General features: G+C 47.5%; 1 protein-coding gene across 3 annotated transcripts in view; it reads left to right on the top strand.

Annotated features, from left to right (window-relative positions):
* The window catches only part of BANP (BTG3 associated nuclear protein), a 121033-nt gene extending 103201 nt beyond the window's left edge, over positions 1–17832 (top strand). For all 3 annotated transcript variants that reach the window (XM_028142951.2, XM_054710609.1, XM_028142950.2), the window contains 2 exons: positions 13735–13878; positions 17166–17832. In XM_028142951.2, coding sequence (XP_027998752.1) covers positions 13735–13878; positions 17166–17237 — 216 coding nt within the window. In that variant the 3' untranslated portion in view covers positions 17238–17832. The remainder of the gene's footprint in view (positions 1–13734; positions 13879–17165) is intronic.
* The last annotated feature ends 1962 nt before the right edge of the window (positions 17833–19794 follow it).

Raw genomic sequence — 19794 nt, 5'->3', positions numbered from 1 at the left:
GTTTATAAAACAAGCAGATTGTCCCCATGCCCTTAACTGTGGTTGTGTTTGGACTCTGGTGGTTCCTTCCAGCTCGAGAGGAGTATGGGCTGGGAGTAGCACCGCAATTTGCACTGAGCGTGTCTGGGTGCTGCTGGTCTCCAGGGTCTGCAGATTCCAGGAGCACATCATCTTCATCACAGGGCGCATGAGCGGGGAACCACTTGCTGATCAGTCCAGTGGTGAGAGGCACAAGCAGTGAGGCCTGCGGTGTCTGAGCTGTGACAGATAAGAAGACACCAATGAACCTGACTAAAATCTTGATGAGCCCTTGAGCTATTGAAGGGCAGAATTACTGTAGAAGGAAAAAAATTTCAAGCACAATGTGATTTCCCATTTTTACGCACTTAAGAGAGTGAATCACTGAGGGGACTGTTATATTCACAGTGTGTTTATGAAGACATCTTCATCTAGAAACCATGGACCCAGTCTGGTCAGGGCCCCTGCTTAAATTGTTAAAGCTACTGCTCTAACAGTGTGTTGAAATGACTAAAAGAGAATCCTATGCTGTTGAACTCTCTCGCTAACCTGTGGGAAACTAAAGGACATGAGAACCAAATCCCTATCTTTCTCACCAGGAGCCTGCAATCTGTGGGTGTTTTCACACTGACAGATTTACAGAGGACCATATTATGTGTCTACATAAGCCATAGCAGAACCAGTGCCAATGCTAGTATTATGACTTTTTATATAATTTCAGAGCGGAGGTCAACTTCTGATCAGGTAACATATCAAAGATCAGGATTGTTCCCCTTATTCTGAGTAGCTGGAAAGTTCCGTGTTTCCTCTCACATGGGTAATGAATTTGCACATATTTGGCAAAATTCATTACCATTTTCCTTTATATTTTCTTTAAGGGTTTGCAGTTCAAAAATGAAATATGTGTGACATGCCACTAGGTTTGGATGGAAGGAAACGTATAATATCTGAGACCATCAGGTGTGTGACTGTAGAGACAGGGAGAGGGGAGGTTAAGAACACATTGAACTGATAGCTGCTTTATGCATAACATACATGCAGGTGAGGCAGATCATCTAGGAGTGGTTTTCATGTGCACACAAATATAGTTAGTCACTTACTGTTAGAATTCAGGCTATTGTTTCATGTTGACTCCCAAAGTAAACAAAAAACTTGTAAAGTGACACAGGCTGATTTTTAATTCTGCCTCTTCACCTGCCCCTTTGAGCTATTGCTTGCTTTAAATAACTGTTCTCACTTAATGTTCCTATGTCATCAGATGTATACATGGCACCCAATGCCATGCACTTGTTATTGTATAGTCCGTAGAAATAAGCCCGGTGCCTACTGTTGAAGGCTGGACTAAGCTCTGAGGATGGTATTCCAGCTAGTGAAAGATGAGAATTGATTTATACAGATGATTTTAAAGTGGGAGCCTTTAGAATTGTGATGATGTGGGCCAACAATCCAGTTGTAGATCTTCTGTCTGTGAATGGAGGCGGTACATCACCCAGAGCAGGGCAGGCAGTGACCGAGCAGTGAGACATGAATTCTCCTAGGCCACATACCCATACTGGGCACCAACCCCAGGCCATTGGTAGGTCCATCTCATTGCGTTGAAGACAGTCAGGTAAACTGGGCCCCAGTTAATGGAAGGCTTACTGAAATAGGATGGAAAAGTGTGGCTCCTTCAAAACAGGTCCTCATGATGTAAACAGTTGGAAAATCTTTTTGAGAGAATTACCTTCCATTTGGGGTGATGTTTCGTTGGCACCTGAGTTGAATTCCCAAAAGCCTCTCCAGAGTTGGAGAATACACCAAGGCTTAATAATTTGTGATTGGCAGGTGTTCAGCCAAGAGACAAGTTGGCCAAAACGAAACTGATTGAAGGCCTTGTAGCTGTTTTCTCTTCTTAACTAAGGCTTAAGTAGAGGGGATTTAGCATAAATAATTTTCTTTGTTTTAATGGGAAATTATTAAAGTCAAATGAGCTCTTAAGATTTCTTAGTTGTATGATTTGCTGCGTAATCATTCTTTTCAGTTTTTTCTAACACGTCTCAGTCACCCACAAGGAATTGGCTTTGGCCTTGTGGTGTGACGGGAGCAGCCCAGAGGAGTTGCCACAACTGCATTCAAAGCCTCTTCTGTTTGGTTGTATTTTTACTGGCCTGTGATCCTGGGCACATAAGTTAGCCTCTGAGGCCCCATTTCCTCTTGGCAAAGTGGAACTAATGATAACAAACAAGATGACATCTGTGTCGAATGCCCTGTGTGCAGCCAGGGCCCTGGGACCCCAGCCAGTCCTGCTGCTCCCATGTAAACTCACTGGCACCATGGTCCTGCCCACCATCCAGGGCTTTGGGTCCTTGTCTGCTAACTTTGGGGCTGAATGATGACTGACGGGTTCTTCTGATGACTAAAATAGCGGATGTGTGATCCTGACATTTCAGCCATTGACAGCGGCCAGGATGTCCCCCAGAGCGGACACTGCAGTGGAGAAGAACCCAGGGATATCCCTGTTATTGGCCTCTCTTATATGAACCTTTGCTCTCCTGGCTCAGTCTTCTCTAGGCTCCTTCGCCCACTGGCTTTCCTCTTTGGTTTGGCCAGTGGGGGGCATAGGAGGAAGAGAACCCCGAGCTTTTTTTTTTTTTTTTTTTACACCTGAAGTTAAACATTTGTGTTGTTTCTGACTCCTGGTGTCAGTTAATCTGACCTTGGAGTGGGGTGCCTTGAGCACACTATGCAGTGAGAGCAAGCAGTTGTCACATTCGAACCAGGCTTTTATATGTTGGCCCAATGTGTATGTGAGCAGCATGCTGTGTGCTTTAACAGTGCTAACGACTCCTGGGCCCATCTGAAGGGTGCACAGGGGAGAGGACAGGACGCTGGTCTGGTTCAAGCCTAGGAACCCTCAGAAACGGGCATACTAAAACTGCCGTTGTCCTTGACTGTATTACATGTTCCTCTTTCTGAACCCTATAGGTTAGAAAGATAGTCTCTCAGTGTCAAGGGACTGAGGTAAACACACTGTGAAATCTCCAAATTCAGAATGCTCCCAGAGAAATGATCCATAGTGTCAGGAGTCCAGGGACCTGCTGAAGGGATTCTTCTTAAATTGAACTTGAAATGTATGTAAACTAGGTCTTTACAAATCATTGAAGATAACAACAGTGTGTGCATGTGAATGTCCCTTCATTTAAAAGTCACACAAAATTAACAACAGTGGATTTTGAACCTAAGGCTAATTGATTAGAGATGCCTTTGGGTTTATTAGTGGGTTTTTCTTTCACAGTGATCTGTCCTTCTGGCCATCTCCAAACTGGTTTCACCTCAAGAGAAGGAAGATGATGATGTTTATTAGTATGTACCATACCTTCTGTTGAGGTCGGGTGGTTGTAACAGAACACCACAGAGTAGGGGCTTAAACAATAGACCTTTCTTCCTCACTGTTCTGGGGGCTGGAAGTCAGATCAGTGTGCCAGGACATTTGGGTTCTTGTGAGGACTCTGTCTCTGATTATGTCCTCCCATGGCTTTCCTTGGTGCATGCATGGAGAGAGCACTTCTCTCAGAAGGGCACTAATTCCATCATAGGGACCCACCCTCATGGCCTTATCTAATCCTAATTTTCTCCCAAAGATCCCACCTCCAGACACCATCACAGTGGGGAATAGGGCTTCAACATAATGAATTTTGTGTTGGGGGTGGTGAGGTTCCACAGGCATTTAGTCCAGAGCACCCTGTCTGTTTCTAGAAAGGATATGGAACGTTGTGACTGAGCTCTGCTGTGGATGAAGAAAGGGATTTGAGCCTGAAAATATTTGTGGCTATTTGGTCCTAGATATCTTGATCAGACACTAATCTCAGTGTCTTACCTCAATGTGGAATTTTCTGGGAGCTCCTGGAGAGTTCTTGGCCCCAGGTGGAGTTGGAGCCCCGCGGCCATTTGCTCAGTGGGTCTTGTTAAGGGAACTGAATGTCAGGAGAACAGCTCCTGCCCATGGCCAGTTCTTCTCAATGGGAAATGGGAACCTGGTTATTTATTTACTAGAGGCCTGGTGCACGAAATTCGTGCACGGGGTGTGGGGGGGGGGTGTCCCTCAGCCCAGCCTGCACCCTCTCCAATCTGGGACCCCTCAAGGGATGTCTGACTGCCTGTTTAGGCCCGATCACGGTAGTCCAGGACTGCTGGCTCCCAACTGCTCGCCTGCCTGCCTTCCTGATTTGCCCCTAACCGCTTCTGCCTGCCAGCCTGATCACTCCCTAACCACTCCCCTGCCAGCCTGATTGATGCCTAACTGATCCCCTGCCAGCCTGATTGCCCCTAACTGCCCGTCCCCTGCAGGCCTGGTCACCCCTAACTGCCCTCCCCTGCAGGCCTGTTCTCCCCAACAGTTCTCCCCTGCAGACCTGGGTCTCCCTCAACTGCCCTTCCCTGCAGGCCCAATCATCCCCAACTTCCCTCCTCTGCTGGCCTGGTCACCCCTAACTGCCCTCCCCTGAAGGCTTGATCACCCCCAACTGCCCTCCCTTGCAGGCCTGGTCCCTTCCAACTGCCCTCCCCTGTTGGCCATCTTGTGGCAGCCATCTTGTGTCCACATAGGGGCAGGATCTTTGACCACATGGGGGCAACCATCTTGTGTGTTGGAGTGATGGTCAATCTGCATATTACTCTTTTATTAGCTAGGATAGAGGCCTGGTGCACAGGTGGGGGCCAGCTGTTTTGCCCTGAAGGGTGTCCTGGATTAGGGTGGGGGTTCCCTTGGGGTGTGGGGCAGCCTGGGTGAGGGGCCTGTGGTGGTTTGCAGGCCGGCCACGCCCCCCGGTGACCCAAGCAGAGGCCCTGGTATCTGGGATTTATTTATCTTCTATAATTGAAACTTTGTAGCCTTATGTGGAGGCCAAGGCAGGCCAGGGTGTGCGGGAAGCTTGGCTTCCTCCATCTCCAGGGGCAACTCAAGCCTCCTGCTCTCTCCAGCTCCGTGGCTGCTGCCATTTTTATTGGGATTTATTTATCTTCTATAATTGAAACTTTGTAGCCTTGAGTGGAGTCCAGGGCTGGCCAGGGTGTGCGGGAAGCTTGGATTCCTCCATTGCTGGGGAAACCCAAGCCTCCTGCTCGCTCTGTGACTACAGCCATCTTGGTTGGGTTAATTTGCATAGTCACTCCTGATTGGCTGGTGGGCATGGCATGTGGGTGTGGTGGAGGTATGGTCAATTTGCATGTTAATCATTAATCTTTTATTACATAGGATTTATTTATTTATTTATTTATTTATTATTATTATTATTTTAATCCTCACCTTAGAATCTGTGAATATGTTCATTGATGAGAGAGAGAGAGACACATTGATAGGCTGTCTCTTATATGTGCCTTGACTGGGGATTGAATCCACAACATTTTTGGTGTATGGGATGACACTCCAAATGACTGAGCACCCAGCCAGGACTAGAAATCTGTCTCTTTTGAAGAAGAGAGAGAGCTAGAAACATAAATGATAAAAGAGAATCATTGATCAGCTGCCTCCTGCATGCCCACACTGAGGATTGAGCCCAAACCCTGGGCATGTGCCCTGACCAGGAATTGAACTGTGAATTCCTGGTTCAAAGATCAATGCTCAACCACTGAGCCACACTGGCTGGGCTGGGATCTATTTTTTTAAGAGACCATCGGCTTGTGTCTTCTGAATTTTGGCAGCTTTCTTATGATGGTCTTTAAGCAAGAGGAGCAACTTAAGATTCGAGCCGGTGTCTGGCTGCTCTTGTCTGCAGCCCTGCACTACTGAGTTCATGTCTGTATATCTTGCTGGGTGGCATCACTCTTGTTCTGGCTGTTCTTGGTTTAGGACCTGCCTGCACTGGACCCAATGCAGACCTGCTCCCAAACCTGGGAAGGGTGTCCAGGAAGCCTATAGCCTAGCAATTTGGGGGAAGACTGTTGACTTCTCCTTTGAAAGGGCAGAGGGGCAAGTGTGTAATAAATAGTTTTACTATAAGTAAGTAGTGATAATAGTCTTACTATTAGTAGTCAGTGTGTAATAGTTTTGCTATTAGTAAGTAGTGATAAGTCTTGCTATTAGTAAGTAGTGATAATAGTCTTACTATTAGTAGTTGGTATGTACTAGTCTTACTGTTAGTAATTAGTGATAATAGTCTTGCTATTAGTAAGTAGTGATAATAGTCCTACTATTAGTAGTCAGTGTATAATAGTCTTACTGTTAGTAGCTGGTGTACAAATCAGTTTCTGATCTTTTCTTTACTTCTCTATAAGAGATGGCAAGCACCGTGGTTTATCACAATAGAATAATAACACTGGGCTGGTGGAGGCTGTGTCTCCCATATAAGGAACGTGTAGATGTCCCATTAGTCATCATGAATATCGAAGCTGTGTTTCTGCAACATGATGGACTTTTAAATTTATGCAAGAACTCTTAAATATTTCCTCTGTAGTTGCACCTGCCATAGGAGGCACCTCTCTTGGTCTTTCCCAGGGAGGCTGTTGGTCTGCAACCTAGATCACTCCTGCAATCTGGGTTGTAGGTGAGAATATGAAGACTGAAAGACTTTTTTTCCCATTCCAATTAGGAGGGAAAATTAGTTGACACCCATATCACTCAGTAAAACATGGATATTTATAAAGTGGTACTTTATTAATGCTTCTTACTGACTTGAACTCAATAGGAAAGTTGCATCGCATCTTTTTAGTTGTTTTGTTTTGCCACATTACAGTGAACACAACAATAATTTTTGCTGTTCTGTGCAGTGAGTTTTTGGAATTGAAAAAAAGGTCAGAGCCGTGAGAACACTGTCATGGGACAATGAGAGGAAGCAGCCCTGAGCACAGTGCTTGCACAGTCTCTGTCTGAGGTGGTGGCCACTTCGTTCTCATTATCAGTTGGGACAATAGCTGGCATCTCATCTCATTGCAGCCAGGAAGTGTGATGGCTAGCAGACTGGCAACCCTTTCCTTTTCTGAGGTCTGAAAGGCACTATAGTGCTGTGATGTATCACTTACACGCATAATTAAAATGAACCTTTCATTTTGTTCTTGCTCTGTCTCACCCACTCCCCACCCACCCCTTCTAGAAGCTAGAGGCCTCCTGGGAAAGAGGGAAGGGTCTTAGATTTGACTCTGGCTGAGTTATTAAACCTCCTTCCACCCCCAGCCCCAATCAACTGGAAAGTTTTAAGACACATGGTTAAGATTTGTTCCCAGGAAGGCTGAGCTATCTGGAATGGTGGGGATGAATACCAAGTATCTCCAGACTTCCGTTTCTGCTTTATTCTATTTTTTAGGTTTTGTTTTGCTTTTTCTTAGATTGTGTTTGAGATTCATGCTCCAATGCTGGAACACTCAAGCCACAGAGCATATGGCAGAACCTGTTTTTTATTACTGCTTGCCACACAGCATCTTTGTGTGCACATAATCTAGACCTGGATTCCCTGGGGCATCTTCCCTCGGCTCCAGGCTGTAAATCTGGCTTATGACTGTTAGCCTGTTAGCCTTGCAACTGTAGCCTTGCTGGCCGTAGAATGCTTTTCTGAAATGTTGCTTCAGTTGGCTTGAACCTGAGGGCTATGAGCAGTCTCTGTGCTAGGTCTTGTTAAGGACCGATCCCAGAGGAGCCTTGCTGTTTGAGCTCCTTTTGGACCAACTACTAATGGTGATATGGTTTATGAAAGCACTCAAAATGGAGTCTAGGGAAACATGCTGCTGGTCCGTCAGAGAGTTTAAAGGCTTAAGAATGGTCATTTGTTTTTGGCATTTGCTGTACAAATGTACAAAAAAGATTTTAGGCTGGTAGATCTCCTGGCCAGTTGGTTTGGGAGTGTCTCTGTGGCAGGCGTCTTTCTCTAAGCTCCTCACTTTACTATGACAGGGAAGCTACTCCTTGAATTAATAACCAGATTTGAGAAAGTCAGCCTGGTTGGTTGATTACGCTATCTTAACAAGTTCAATTTAAAGATGTTTTATAAAATTGATTTTTTGTGAGAAAGGAAGGAAGAGGGAAAGGGAGAGGGAGAGGGAGGGAGAGGGAGGAGGAGAGAGAGAGAGAGAGAGAGAGAGAGAGAGAGAGAGAGAGAGAGAGAGAGAAATATGGATGTGAGAGGGAAACATTGATTGGCTGCCTCCTGCACACCCACTCCCGCAGATCTAGCCTGAAACCTGGGCATATGCCCTGACCCAGAATCAAACCGGCAACCTTTTTGGTGCATAGGATGATGCCCAACCAACTGAGCCATACTGGCCAGGGCAACAAGTTCAATCTATAATAATAAAAGCGTAATATGCTAGTTAGACCAGACAGCCGAAAGACCTTACGAATGTCCTTCCTGACGAAGCTGTGGTGACGGAGGCTGAGGTAGAGGCAGTTAGGGGCGATCCAGGCAGGCAGGCGAGCGGTTAGGGGCTATCAGGCAGGCAGGCAAGTGGTTAGGGGCAGGCAGGCAGAGGGGTTAGGGGTAGGCAGGCAGAGAGGTTAGGGGCAATTATGCAGGCAGGAGAATGGTTAGGGGCAATCAGGCAAGAGGACAGAGTGGTTAGGGGCGATCAGGCAGGCAGGCAGGCAGAGCCGTTAGGAGTCAGTGGTCCCGGATTGCAAAAGGAATGTCCGACTGCCAGTTTAGGCTTGATCCCACAGGGATCCCTGTGGGATTGGGCCTAAGCTGGCAGTTGACATTACCCGAGGGGTCCCAGATTGTGAGAGGGTGCAGGCCGGGCTGAGGGGGACCTTCCCCCCCCCCCCTCCCATGTACGAATTTCATGCACCGGGCCTCTAGTTTAAACATAAACACAAAACAAGTAAGGGATATGTTTCTAGGAGGGCTCGGGATTAGTGGTCTCGTTCCTGGCCACAAACTTAAACTGTTATAAGCAGATCTTGTAAGTGCATTAAGGGTTTTTTCTTGGGTTTCTTTGGAGGTGGGGAGGAGTGTTAGGTTTTTCTTTCTTTTTTAATCTGGGTAGATTCTTGGTTGGATTGGGAATTCTATATCTGAATATTACTGAAAAGTCCTTGGGCTTCTTGCATTTATTTTTGGTTCTGCACCAGTTTTGCATTATCTCATTTGGGTATTAAACAGTTTCAGAATTAGCAATGTAGAAAGGAAAACCAGATGTGTGTGCTCCACAAAACAGTGCTCTTAGGTCCAGGATCCCCTTAGTAGGCTGCTTTATATCTGTGCCCTGGGCCACTTTTCTTTTGGAAAATAATTGGCTGTGCTTCAGATATGTAGAACCCTCTGAATGAAGCTGGGGTGTGGCCCATGCCTGCACCCCACGCCTGAGTGCCTCACAGACGATGTGCTGCCCTTTGGGGAGCCCCACTCTAAGTGAAGCCGCAGGCTCACAGTGGCTGGCAGCCAGGAGGTGCTGCCTCTGGCTACTGGCCTGGAAGCTCACTGCATTCCAGTTAGATCTTTCTACATTTCAGAGCCTGTTTGGAAAAGGTACCGAACAGAAAATGAGCAGGAAGAATGAAGAAGGAGCTGAAAGCTCATTTTTGGGAAATGAGTGGAAGTTCATCTAGGCCAGCTTTGTGCCACAGATGGGGCTGTGGTGAGATGAGCAGGAGACAGGTTTAGGTGCTGGGCCACCCACCCTCTCCCAGTGCTGGAGTCAAGGTGTTGGAGCTGAGCAGCAGGGCTCTCGCTGAGGCCTCACGTGGCAGAAGTCCCCTGGGCAGGTTTCTCTGCAGGGTCTGGAGTATGAGAAGGGGGTCTAATGATAACTAAGTGGCTGGAAGGTCTTTTCCTCTAGTAGTTTGCACATTAAATGTTTAACTCATTTCTGATCACTGAGCAAAACCAAACCAATGTGGAAATGTTTAAAAGGCATAGCATTTTGAATGAATTCCCAATGGAGAACATTTTCCTATTTTTATTCTCATTTACCAGCCAGGCTGGTAATGTGCCTATCTTCACTATTATAATTCTGCACAATTAGATTCTGAGGTTTCTGACATTATAATTCTTAAGATTTAATCAGCTGTGTAGATCATATGAGAAGTCCCTTTATTGGCAATGCTGACAGGAAAATCTATCTTAGGATACCGTAAAATGTCTTTGGTTTGTAGAGGGTAGTGGCTCATCGCCAAAACCAGAGTACAGGCAGAACCTTTTTGGAAATAAGTTCCATGATTTCATAAGTTTCCTTTAAAAATTGTTATATGATTTGACCTTAAATTCACTTATTAAGGGATCTTTAAAATATACATCAATTATAAACTGTGACTACATTAAAATACCTAACATTTTAGCTTAGTATCTGAAAACATTGCTTAGATTTTTAACCTTTTGCACTCGGATGTCGAGTGTGACTCGACACGGTTAGCATTAGAATAAAGGAATCGAGAAAAAAAGCAAGCGAGTGCAAAGGGTTAAAGTTTAGTCCAGGATCTAGAAATCAGTGCTGAGTTAGGGCAGCCATGGCATCACAGTCTGTACCCTCTCTCGCTTTCACCCACCAAAAGGGCAGGTGGCTGTGTGGTTTTGAGGATTTCCTACCAGGTCTCTTACTTTTTGTCTTTTCCCCATTTTGATTTGTCCTAGCTGTTGTGGGACAGCATTGTTGCCCAGCACAACCTCTGACCTGAACCACAAACCTCTACTGAGTGGGATGTTGTTGCCCACATTACTTTTTCCTCAGCTTTGCCACTGGGAATAAATGACACTTGATTGTGCCAATTAGACATGAGGTGCTGCACGGGGGGACATGAGGGCTGGTAAGCAAGAACATTGCATAGACATTCCTACATGGGACTACTTCATAAAAAGTTCACAGATGCCTGTAAGTCAGGAGTGAGTCTGCTCACTAAGAGATGCAGTTGCAGATGCCACAAGTACTGTGCCAGGCTCCAAACCAGCAGGTCTCCCACTCGCAGTTGTGTTGTCTTAGACTTGAAATAAGGTCTGTTGGGACACAGGGCCAATTAATGACACATTGTCGGTCAGTGTTTCTGCAGTGGCTCCTCTGGCTGAGCTAGAGGTTTTGAATCTCCAGATTCCTAAGAATGTAGCTATACATTAAGTAGCGCAAAGAATTAACAATTTGAGAAATGTTGTGAAGATGGGGAACTGTTGAACCTTCTGATGGACAGAGGCTCCTAAAACACTTCCATGACTAAATATAGCTTCGTGTCTCCCTTTCTTCAGGTCCCAGCTAGTTTTTCTTGATTAGAGTCCTTTGACCTGTTCGTGTTGGGAGTTTGTGGAGTAGAGAGCATATAGGGATGCTTGCTGGAGGGACCTAGGGTGCCCACCTAGATCTTGCTGTCCTTTCTTAAAAAACAATGATGCTTTCCCAAGCCACAAGGAGACTGATGCCCAGCGGAGGCCCTCTGGGCCATGCAGAGGGGACTCGGATTCTCAGCTTTGAGAACTGAGGGCTGTGTGGGTGCTTCAGGAATATCCCCAAGCTCTGCTGTCCCCTGACTGCTCCCAGGCAGAGCTGGCTCCTTAGTTGGACTGTGGCCACACCAGCTGCTGCCTTTGACTGCTCAGCCCTGTGGACCATGGGGGCGGGGGGTAGGGTGGCAGCCTCCCTGGTGATGGGGAAGCAAAGCTATGGAACTGGACAGAACCGTGCCCTGTTTTCTGATCATGAAAGATCTGAAGGAGAGTTAAGTGCTGGGGAAAAGAAAATGTGAATAATAGAGGAGACTTTAGTTTTCTCCAATTTTACTTTTTAACCTTTCAAAAACTCATTAGTGCAAACAGTTTATAATGGAAAAGAGTAGTGTTTTAATAAAGAGCCATTGTTGTCAGCTCAGCCCTTTGGGGATCCGGAAACAAGTTCCTGTGCTCGAAGAAGGCAGTTTCGGAAATGGCGAGTGCAGTGTGTGCATATCTTGTGGCTGCTGTATAGACTGGAGGGCAGAGGTCTGACATGGTCTCCCTGGGCTAAAGCCAGGGGTGCAGAGCTGGTTCCTCTGGAGGCTTCTTTTCCAACTTCCAGAGGCTCCGCAGTCCTTGGCTCGTGGCCCTTTCCTCATCTTCCAAGTCACCATGGCCAGTGACTCTTTGCATGTGGCATCCCTCTGCCTCTCTGCAACTGGGAAAGTCTCTGCTTTCAAGATATCCGTGTGACATTGGGCCCACCTGATACTCAAGGACATTCTCCCCATCTTGAAATAATCATCTCAATCCTGTCTGTAGAGTGCCTCTGTGAGTATCAGGGCACACACCTGCGGGTCCGAGGAGAAAGATGTGTGCATTTTGGGGCCAGTATCCTCCCAACATAGCAGGCTGGTGTTAGATTGTGAAACTGGTTTCTGAAGAAACGAAAAGTAGTTAACCTTCTATCATCTTTTATTCTAAAAATGGAATTTATCTGTTTTTCCACTGATGAATTCCTTGTTAAATAAATAGAACTCTTGTTTGTAAAAAACTAGAATGCTATTTTAAAACCACAGACTCTATTTTCATAAGGACTCCAAGCCCGCCTTTCCCAGAGTGAGCAATCCCTCTTCTCTCTCTGGATCCACACCTTCTTCCTTAGCTCTTATGCTGTTGCAGGAGGTAGTGGGCTGGCTGGGTATTGTGGTCATTGTTGCCCCACTGTGGATGGCCCACAAGTGACCCTGGAAGGTGGTGCCATAGGCATATAATTTCAAGGAAGAGTGGGGTTCAGCGCCCAAGTAAAAACCCTCACAGCTATGGCATCTCACTGTCATGAATATAAAGCCTCAGAGATCTCCTTTCCCACCTCCCCATCCTGGCCTTTGGGAGGTCAAGGCACCAGCCTACCTTCCGGCTGCGAGAGTACCAGGTGGGCTGGGCTGGAGGTGGGCTTGGATGTGAGGGTGCTCATGAGTGGTAGGGTTACCTAGACCCTGTCCCTGGGCCCTCACCAGGCCCCCACCTCCAGGCACAGTCCAGGGTGCTGTCTCTGGTTGTCATGGGGGCCTGTGCATTGGTGATTTGTCTCTGGAACTTGGTCTTACCCCCCCCCCTCCCTGCCCCCCAGGGTTTCTCCCACTATCCTTCATCAGTGTCTTCTCCCCCATCTGCCGCTCTTCACGCAGAGGCCTTCTTGGCTCCATCTGGATCGTTGGGTGTTGTAACTCACACCCATGTTTCTGCTATTTCTTAAACTCGATGATCAACTCTTGGGGGGGCTTCTTCATCTCCCCTGACTTGCAAATGCTCCAGGGGCTCCAGGAAAAGCCGAGGAATGTGTCCTCCCTGCGGGTGGAGAACATGCTGCTCTCCTTGTCTCCCTCTTGTGACCTAGAACAACAGTGATTTCCCAAGGTATTCATGTGCTTTATCTCCTGCTCCATGTCCCACTTTCTCTCCATCCCAGTGCCCTCAGGCATGCCTTTGGACCATGGGGGCGGGGGGTAGGGTGGCAGCAACCTGTGGAGAGGAGGAACGTCCCACGCTCACTCTTCAGAAACCTGAGCTGGTTTCTTTCTTCCTATAAGGCTTAAAAAGCCATCTTTCTGTCCAATATGTGGATGTTTGAGGGAGGTCCCTTGCAGATGTGGAACTACCTGATCACACACACATACATTCACACGTGCTCACAACACACACACACACACACACACACACACACACACACACACACATGTTACTCCAGATGATTTGTGGGCAGGCGGACCCCACAGTGTGGAATGCAGTGCTGGGTCGTCCTCCTTGGTCCATGCAGTCACGTGGAGTCTGTATGCATGGCTTTCACTCTGCACTTGTACCCGTGATTGTGCTAACGGTGTCTGCTTTGTCCCTCCAGGTGCTTCAGGGGGCCCAGCTGATAGCCGTGGCCTCCTCAGACCCCACAGCCACAGGCATGGATGGGTCACCTCTCCAGGGCAGTGACATCCAGGTCCAGTACGTCCAGCTGGCGCCAGTGACTGACCACACCACGGCAGCTCAGGTAGGTCTCTGTGGACAAGTCCTGGGTCTTCTGTAGGTATGAACACAGCTTGGTTATTTCTACTCCTGACGTTCTTCCGGGAGGAAGGTGAGAAGTTAGATCTCGACCCAGGTGCTAGACTTAAACTGATTCTTGAACTATTTTGTCTTGTGCAAATGTTTCTCTATAAACTCAGAAGCAAAAAATAAATTCTGGTCAATTCTCCTTCGAAAGTGAGTGGTTACCGTTGACCTGAGACCTTGCTGCTCCTCTGTGTGGGCGGCACCCGGCCCAGGGCCCAGGGGTTGGCACTTCTGCTGGCACAACCCTCGGCCTTCACCCTTTTCCCAGGGGCAGGTTTTTGGGGCACTTGCCTCTGAGCAGTCCGCTGCTTTAGGGTGGAAATGTAGGATGGCCTGGCTAGCTGTGGTGTCTGCACTTGGTCCTGGGGGCACCATTTGGCCAGGTTTCCAGCTTCCCACACCATACTTTTGGCATAGCGGGAACTCTGCATTTGTAAGGCCCACCTGTGTTTGCTATGTGCTTGTTCGGCATGTCTGCTTGAGCATCGACGAGCTTCCGCGGAAGCCTCTCGTCATCTGGTTTTGCTGGATCTCCGCTTAAGCTGCCCTTATCCATGCTTACTGGGAGCACTGGAAACCCGGCTTTCACGCTCTGTTTGGACACTTTCTGAAATGTCAGATGAGAGAGTCGCTTCTTTAGACATTGGAAGTGTTCTTGGAGCTGCCCCATGATGAGTGTGCTCAGTGGAGCGAGCATTGTGGCCTCTCTAGAGTCACCCTGTTTGGGGGGCACCTGCTCTCACCCCCTTGTTTTAGTGGGGAGAGCTCGCATAAGCCTGACAGCCTGATCCCCTTTAGGGGACAGTGTGAGTGGTTCTGTGTGGTTGATTGGTTGTGTTTAGAACAACCAGTTCTAAAGTCAGTGCATATTCCTATTTCACGAGAGTGACCACAGGGTTGGTCCTGAGAGGGCAGTGGGTCGTGGGAACAAGCAAGGCCGCTGGTGCTGTGAAGGGCACAGAGAGGCTGGTGGCCTGCATTCTCAGACCTCACAGGCCGTGGTGGTAAATCACGTTACTGCTGAGATAAGACAAATGCCATTGTGTTGCAGGTGCTTGGCCATGGGAAGGCAGGGGGCATGTGTCTGGGCAGCCTTGGCCTGGGGAGGCCTCATTGCTCTCTGTCCACAGGAGCCTGTGGATGTTCTGTTCTAGCCTGCTAGGTATTGGCTCCTGCCCCGCCCTCTGCATGGTCTGCTGTCCTCTCTGGGTCCTCTCCTTTTTGCTAAGCCTCTTGTGTCTCGATGCCGTCAGCCTTTGACATTTAGAATTAAAGCCCCGCATTTCCAGGTGGTCCCTCTTCCCTCCTGCACTCTGCTCTGCACTGTGCTAGGTGTCGTGTGCTCTCCATTGCCCTGACAGGAAAGGAAGTTCTCATTTGGTTTTCTTGCAGCCTCGTGAGGTGGTTGCTGAGGAATGGAGCCAAGTAGGTTGCCCAAGGTGACCCTGGAGACCAGGTGCCAGCTCAGTGAACTGAGCAGTCCTCTGAGGACTTAAATTCTTATTCTCCTGACTCACAATGAGGCCCCAGTTGGCCCAGAGTTTGGGAAGGGGTGTCCTAAAGAAGGGGTGCGCCTCCCTCTCCCTCCCCCCCCACCAGACCCCTCCAGCCGCTCCCACAGCCCAGGCACTACCACTCTGAGTAGTGTTGGGCTTCCTCAGAGCAGTGGCGCCAGAGGCCCTTCCACTGTGGAGAGGGATGAGGCATGGCCTGGAGCCGGTGAAGGGTGTGTGCGTGTGGGGAGAGGAATTCTCCCTGACCAGTTTTCTGTTGTGATTTAAGAACAAACCTGTCCTAGAAGAAACCTCCCATGTGTACCCACCTTGTCCCACGCCAGGTGATGGTGTCTGATACCCACACTGTTGTGAAAGGGTCATGTGTAAAGGCAGTTCACTCCTGCTGCTGGGCAGGCACAGAGGTTGGCACGGTGTGTGTTCTTCAGGTCTGGGGGCTCTGTGGTGGGTCATCTTCCATGTTGTAGGTTTGTTGTCATTACAGATTTCAGAGATGAGGAAAGCCGTGTCCATTTTAGCCCCTTGCCACCTTGGCTTCCTGGCATCGTTTTTTGTCTCTATTCACACCTGGCAGGTCTCGAGATCCATTCAATTAGGACAGATAGAAGAGCAGAGAATGAGATGCATGCTTACTGCCCCAGCCTGTAGCCTCTCTCCGTCTGCAGACACCAGCACTGTCTAGTCCACTTTCCCTCGACCAGAAATGTAGGGGGAAGCCCCCATCTCGTCTGTGTTAGCTGGTCCCTTTTTTGTTGCTTTTGCCCAGCCTCTCTGTGGGCTCTTAGACAGACAGCGTGGGCGATGCCTGTGCTGGTCCTTGTCTGAGACTGGAAGGCCTCTGCTTCAAGGAAATACTGTAAATGCCATTTGTATAGTATTTCAAAATCTCAGCCTTGAACTGCAGTAGGGGTTGTAGCGCCAGCCCCCATGCCCAGGGACTTCCGCCTTCCAGTCTCTGTGGCTTTCTTTGTCTCTTTTCCGTTGCCATGCCAGGCCCCTCCAGCTAAATTTCCTGCCAGGGAAGCTGGAACTGCCTCTGAGGGTTTAGTCTTCGTGACATTGTCTTTGACAGACAGTTTAGAGGACCCTAAAAATCCCAAACTCTCCATCTGGGAGCCAATTCTGCATGGTTTAGATGGATGACTGGTGACTTATTCCAAGATTATATTTTTCCCTTTAATGTATCCTAACATTTTAAATATGCATTAAAGGGAAAAATATAATCTATAACTCATTGTTTAGAACTTATGTCTTTAAGGGGAGAAAGCTAGCTGTCCCTAAAACGCTTTTTTGGAACATTGGAACAGTTTTTATAAGAAAATGCAAAATGATAACTGAAATTCTAGGCAAATATATTAGGTTAAGGATGTGTTAACCACTTCAAGAGTATCCCCAGTGATAAGCAGGGGGTGGGAATAGGAAATCAGCACCACAGACTTTAGGGATCTCTGCAGCTTGTGTGGGAGGTCGGTCAGGACCTGAGCAAGCAGGAGGGGCCGCAACCCGGATTCGTCAGAGCTGCTGTGAAGCAGCTCAGGTTTTGGGAGAGTCATCACTCAAAGCAGGGGTGCACTTAGGACCCGGACCTTCCAGCTCTGCTGTGTGTTTGCTCTGTGCGTGAAAACCATTGGTGTTTTGTGACCAGTGAGTGTCCTGGACTTGAGTTGGTGGGTACTTTTATAGAAAAGCCCTCCTCTCTCCCCTCTTGCAGACGGCCGAGACCCTGCAGCCCACCCTGCAGCCCGAAATGCAGCTTGAGCACGGAGCCATCCAGATCCAGTGATGTAGGACGGGCTGCTCCACCATGACAGGACCCAAGGTGGAGCCGTCGCCGCTCTCAGCGCCGGCTCCAGCCAACCACCCAGTTGTACACACGGCTGGCCCCATGGCTTTGAATGGAGGTGACTGCACGTGTTCTGTTAAAGCGCATCTGGAGCCTCATCCACAGGGGAAAGTGTCCCAGTAAATAACAGATGACAACAGCCACCAACCCTCCAGAAGACCCCTTCGTTTGAGTCCCACTGTTGGTATCTAGAGAAAGAGTGGGAAGCACAGTGTGGATTGCGTTAAGTTCACGCAGAAAATCAAGAACTACAATATTTTTCTCTGTTTAAACAGCTTTTTTTTAATTTGCTATGGTGTTTATAACAAAAAAGAAAATTGAAAAAAAAAGGAGTAGCAGAAGCCTTTTGCTGTGTGCTCTGTTCAGTGAAATGAAAATAGGTATTTGCAGAGACAACTAACATTTTGATGGAAATATTGCTTACCTACTTTTCTAGGGGGAAATGCTCTCAGCACTGTAATTAAGCATTTTTAATGAAATAAATGTATTTATGACCACAGCAGCTTTAATGTTATTTCCTTTGAAGAGATGGTTTGCCGAGACCAGCCTCCCTCCTGGTGGGAGCTCAGGGATCACCCACAGCCCTTTCCGCTGTGCTGACAGTACTTGTGGGATTCTGCAAAGGGAGGGGTGTGGCTTATTCTGTCAGAACCCTGTAATGGGCCTGGAATGTCAGCTCCCCCATATGCAGAGCGCTGCCCAGTGGAGTGTTCCCTCTCAGACACAGGCGTCCCTGAGACAGTGGGAGCCTGGTTCAGTATTGCAGGTAACCCGGGCTGTGGCATGGCACGACCATTGCCAGCTCCAGAAAGTTACAGCTCCAGGGCTTCTTAGAGAAAGTCATGCCCAGAGGAGCCTGCCTCATCATCTAAAATTAAAAAACAAAGGCAGAGTTTAAATGTCTAAGGACTCATTATAATCATGCCTAAGATTGTTGATTCACTAAATGTTTAAACCCATTAAACAAAAGTGTACACATACAGAAAACAACAACACAAAAAACAAAGGCAGAGAAAACAGTTCTAAGCACAGAGGTGGTTTGCACTACATGTGATCAGCGTGTGGGGCCTGCTTCTCTCACACGGTTTTGGCAGTTACATTAGTGGGGTTTGTGAAATTCATAACAAAATCGTATTCACTGACTTGGACTATGACTGCTCCATGCTTTTTCTGGGAAGCATTCAAAGTTGCCATTCCAAGTAGTCCTGCCTCTTCCCCCCTCCACCCCATGGGGGTTCCTGGGCTGGGTCGTTTACACCAGGGCATGCTGGGGGGTGAAGGTGGGCGTGGGGACAGCATGTCTAAATTTCATGCCTCTATGCATCCTCCAGGGATGATCATGGTGAGATGAGGACTCAGAACCTCCCTGAATAGTCACCTGAGAGAGGAGATGGACATGAGAAAAAGACCAGTCATAATGCTGGAAGGAAAAGGTCTAATTTAACACGTATCTGGACTCCCAGATGGAGGGAATGGAGAGAACAGTAGAAATATAACACTTAAAGGATTCAGGAAGCAGAATAGATTCCAAGTAGAAGTAAAAATAAATCAATGCCTGGACACACACAGAACATTAAAGACAAAAATAATTCTGAAAGCAGCCAGAGAGAAAGGTGAGACCACCTACAGCGGAATGAAGGAACCATAGCAAACTTCGCAACAACCACTGGACGTCCGAAGCAGAGGGTAGTACCAGTGAGCATGGAGAGAAAAATATTATCTACACAGAATTGGGTCTGTAGTGAAACTGTTGTTCAAGAACGCCGGTGACGATCCATCATTTGATCCAGCAGTTCCACTCTAAGGTGTACATGCAGGAGAATTGAAACCGTATGTCCACATGTAAACTTGTATAAGAATATTCATAGCAGTACTATTCACAGTGGCCAGAACTGGGAGAGATCCAGGTGTCCATCAAAGGATGAATGGATAAATAAAATGTGGTCCATCACCACAATGGAGTATTATTCAGCCATAAACAGAAATAAAGCTGACACTACATCATGGATGAACCTCAAAAACATTCTGTGTGAAAGAAGCCAGTTATAATAGTCTACGTATTATATGAAATGTTCGGAATAGACAAATGCATAGACAGAATGCAGTTTAGTGGTTGCCAGAGGCTAGGGGGAGGGAGAAGTGGGGATATGGGGTTTATATTTGAGGCGATGAAAATGTTTGGCAATTAGTGGTAATGTTGCCACACTGTTAATTTACTAAAAGTCATTCAATTGCACACTAAGAAGGGTAAATTTTTGGTATATAAATTATACCTCAGAGCTACTAAGAATTGGACGACATTTAAAAAACCATTAATAAACAAAAATGAGGGTGTTACTTGAATCAATCAAAAGATGATTCCCCAAGAAAGGAAGTAGTAAGGAATTTTCTTCAAGAGGAGGAACGGATTCCAGGAGGAGGTTCTGAGCAAGAAGTAGTGGTGAACAACTAGAACAGTAAACACCCAGATTTGTCTAAGTGCTCTGTACAAACCGTC

This window comes from Eptesicus fuscus, chromosome 21 (genome assembly GCF_027574615.1).
Source record: "Eptesicus fuscus isolate TK198812 chromosome 21, DD_ASM_mEF_20220401, whole genome shotgun sequence".
Taxonomy (NCBI): Eukaryota; Metazoa; Chordata; class Mammalia; order Chiroptera; family Vespertilionidae; genus Eptesicus; species Eptesicus fuscus.
Note: the sequence above shows the minus strand (reverse complement) of the source record. Positions and strands in the feature narration are given on the sequence as shown.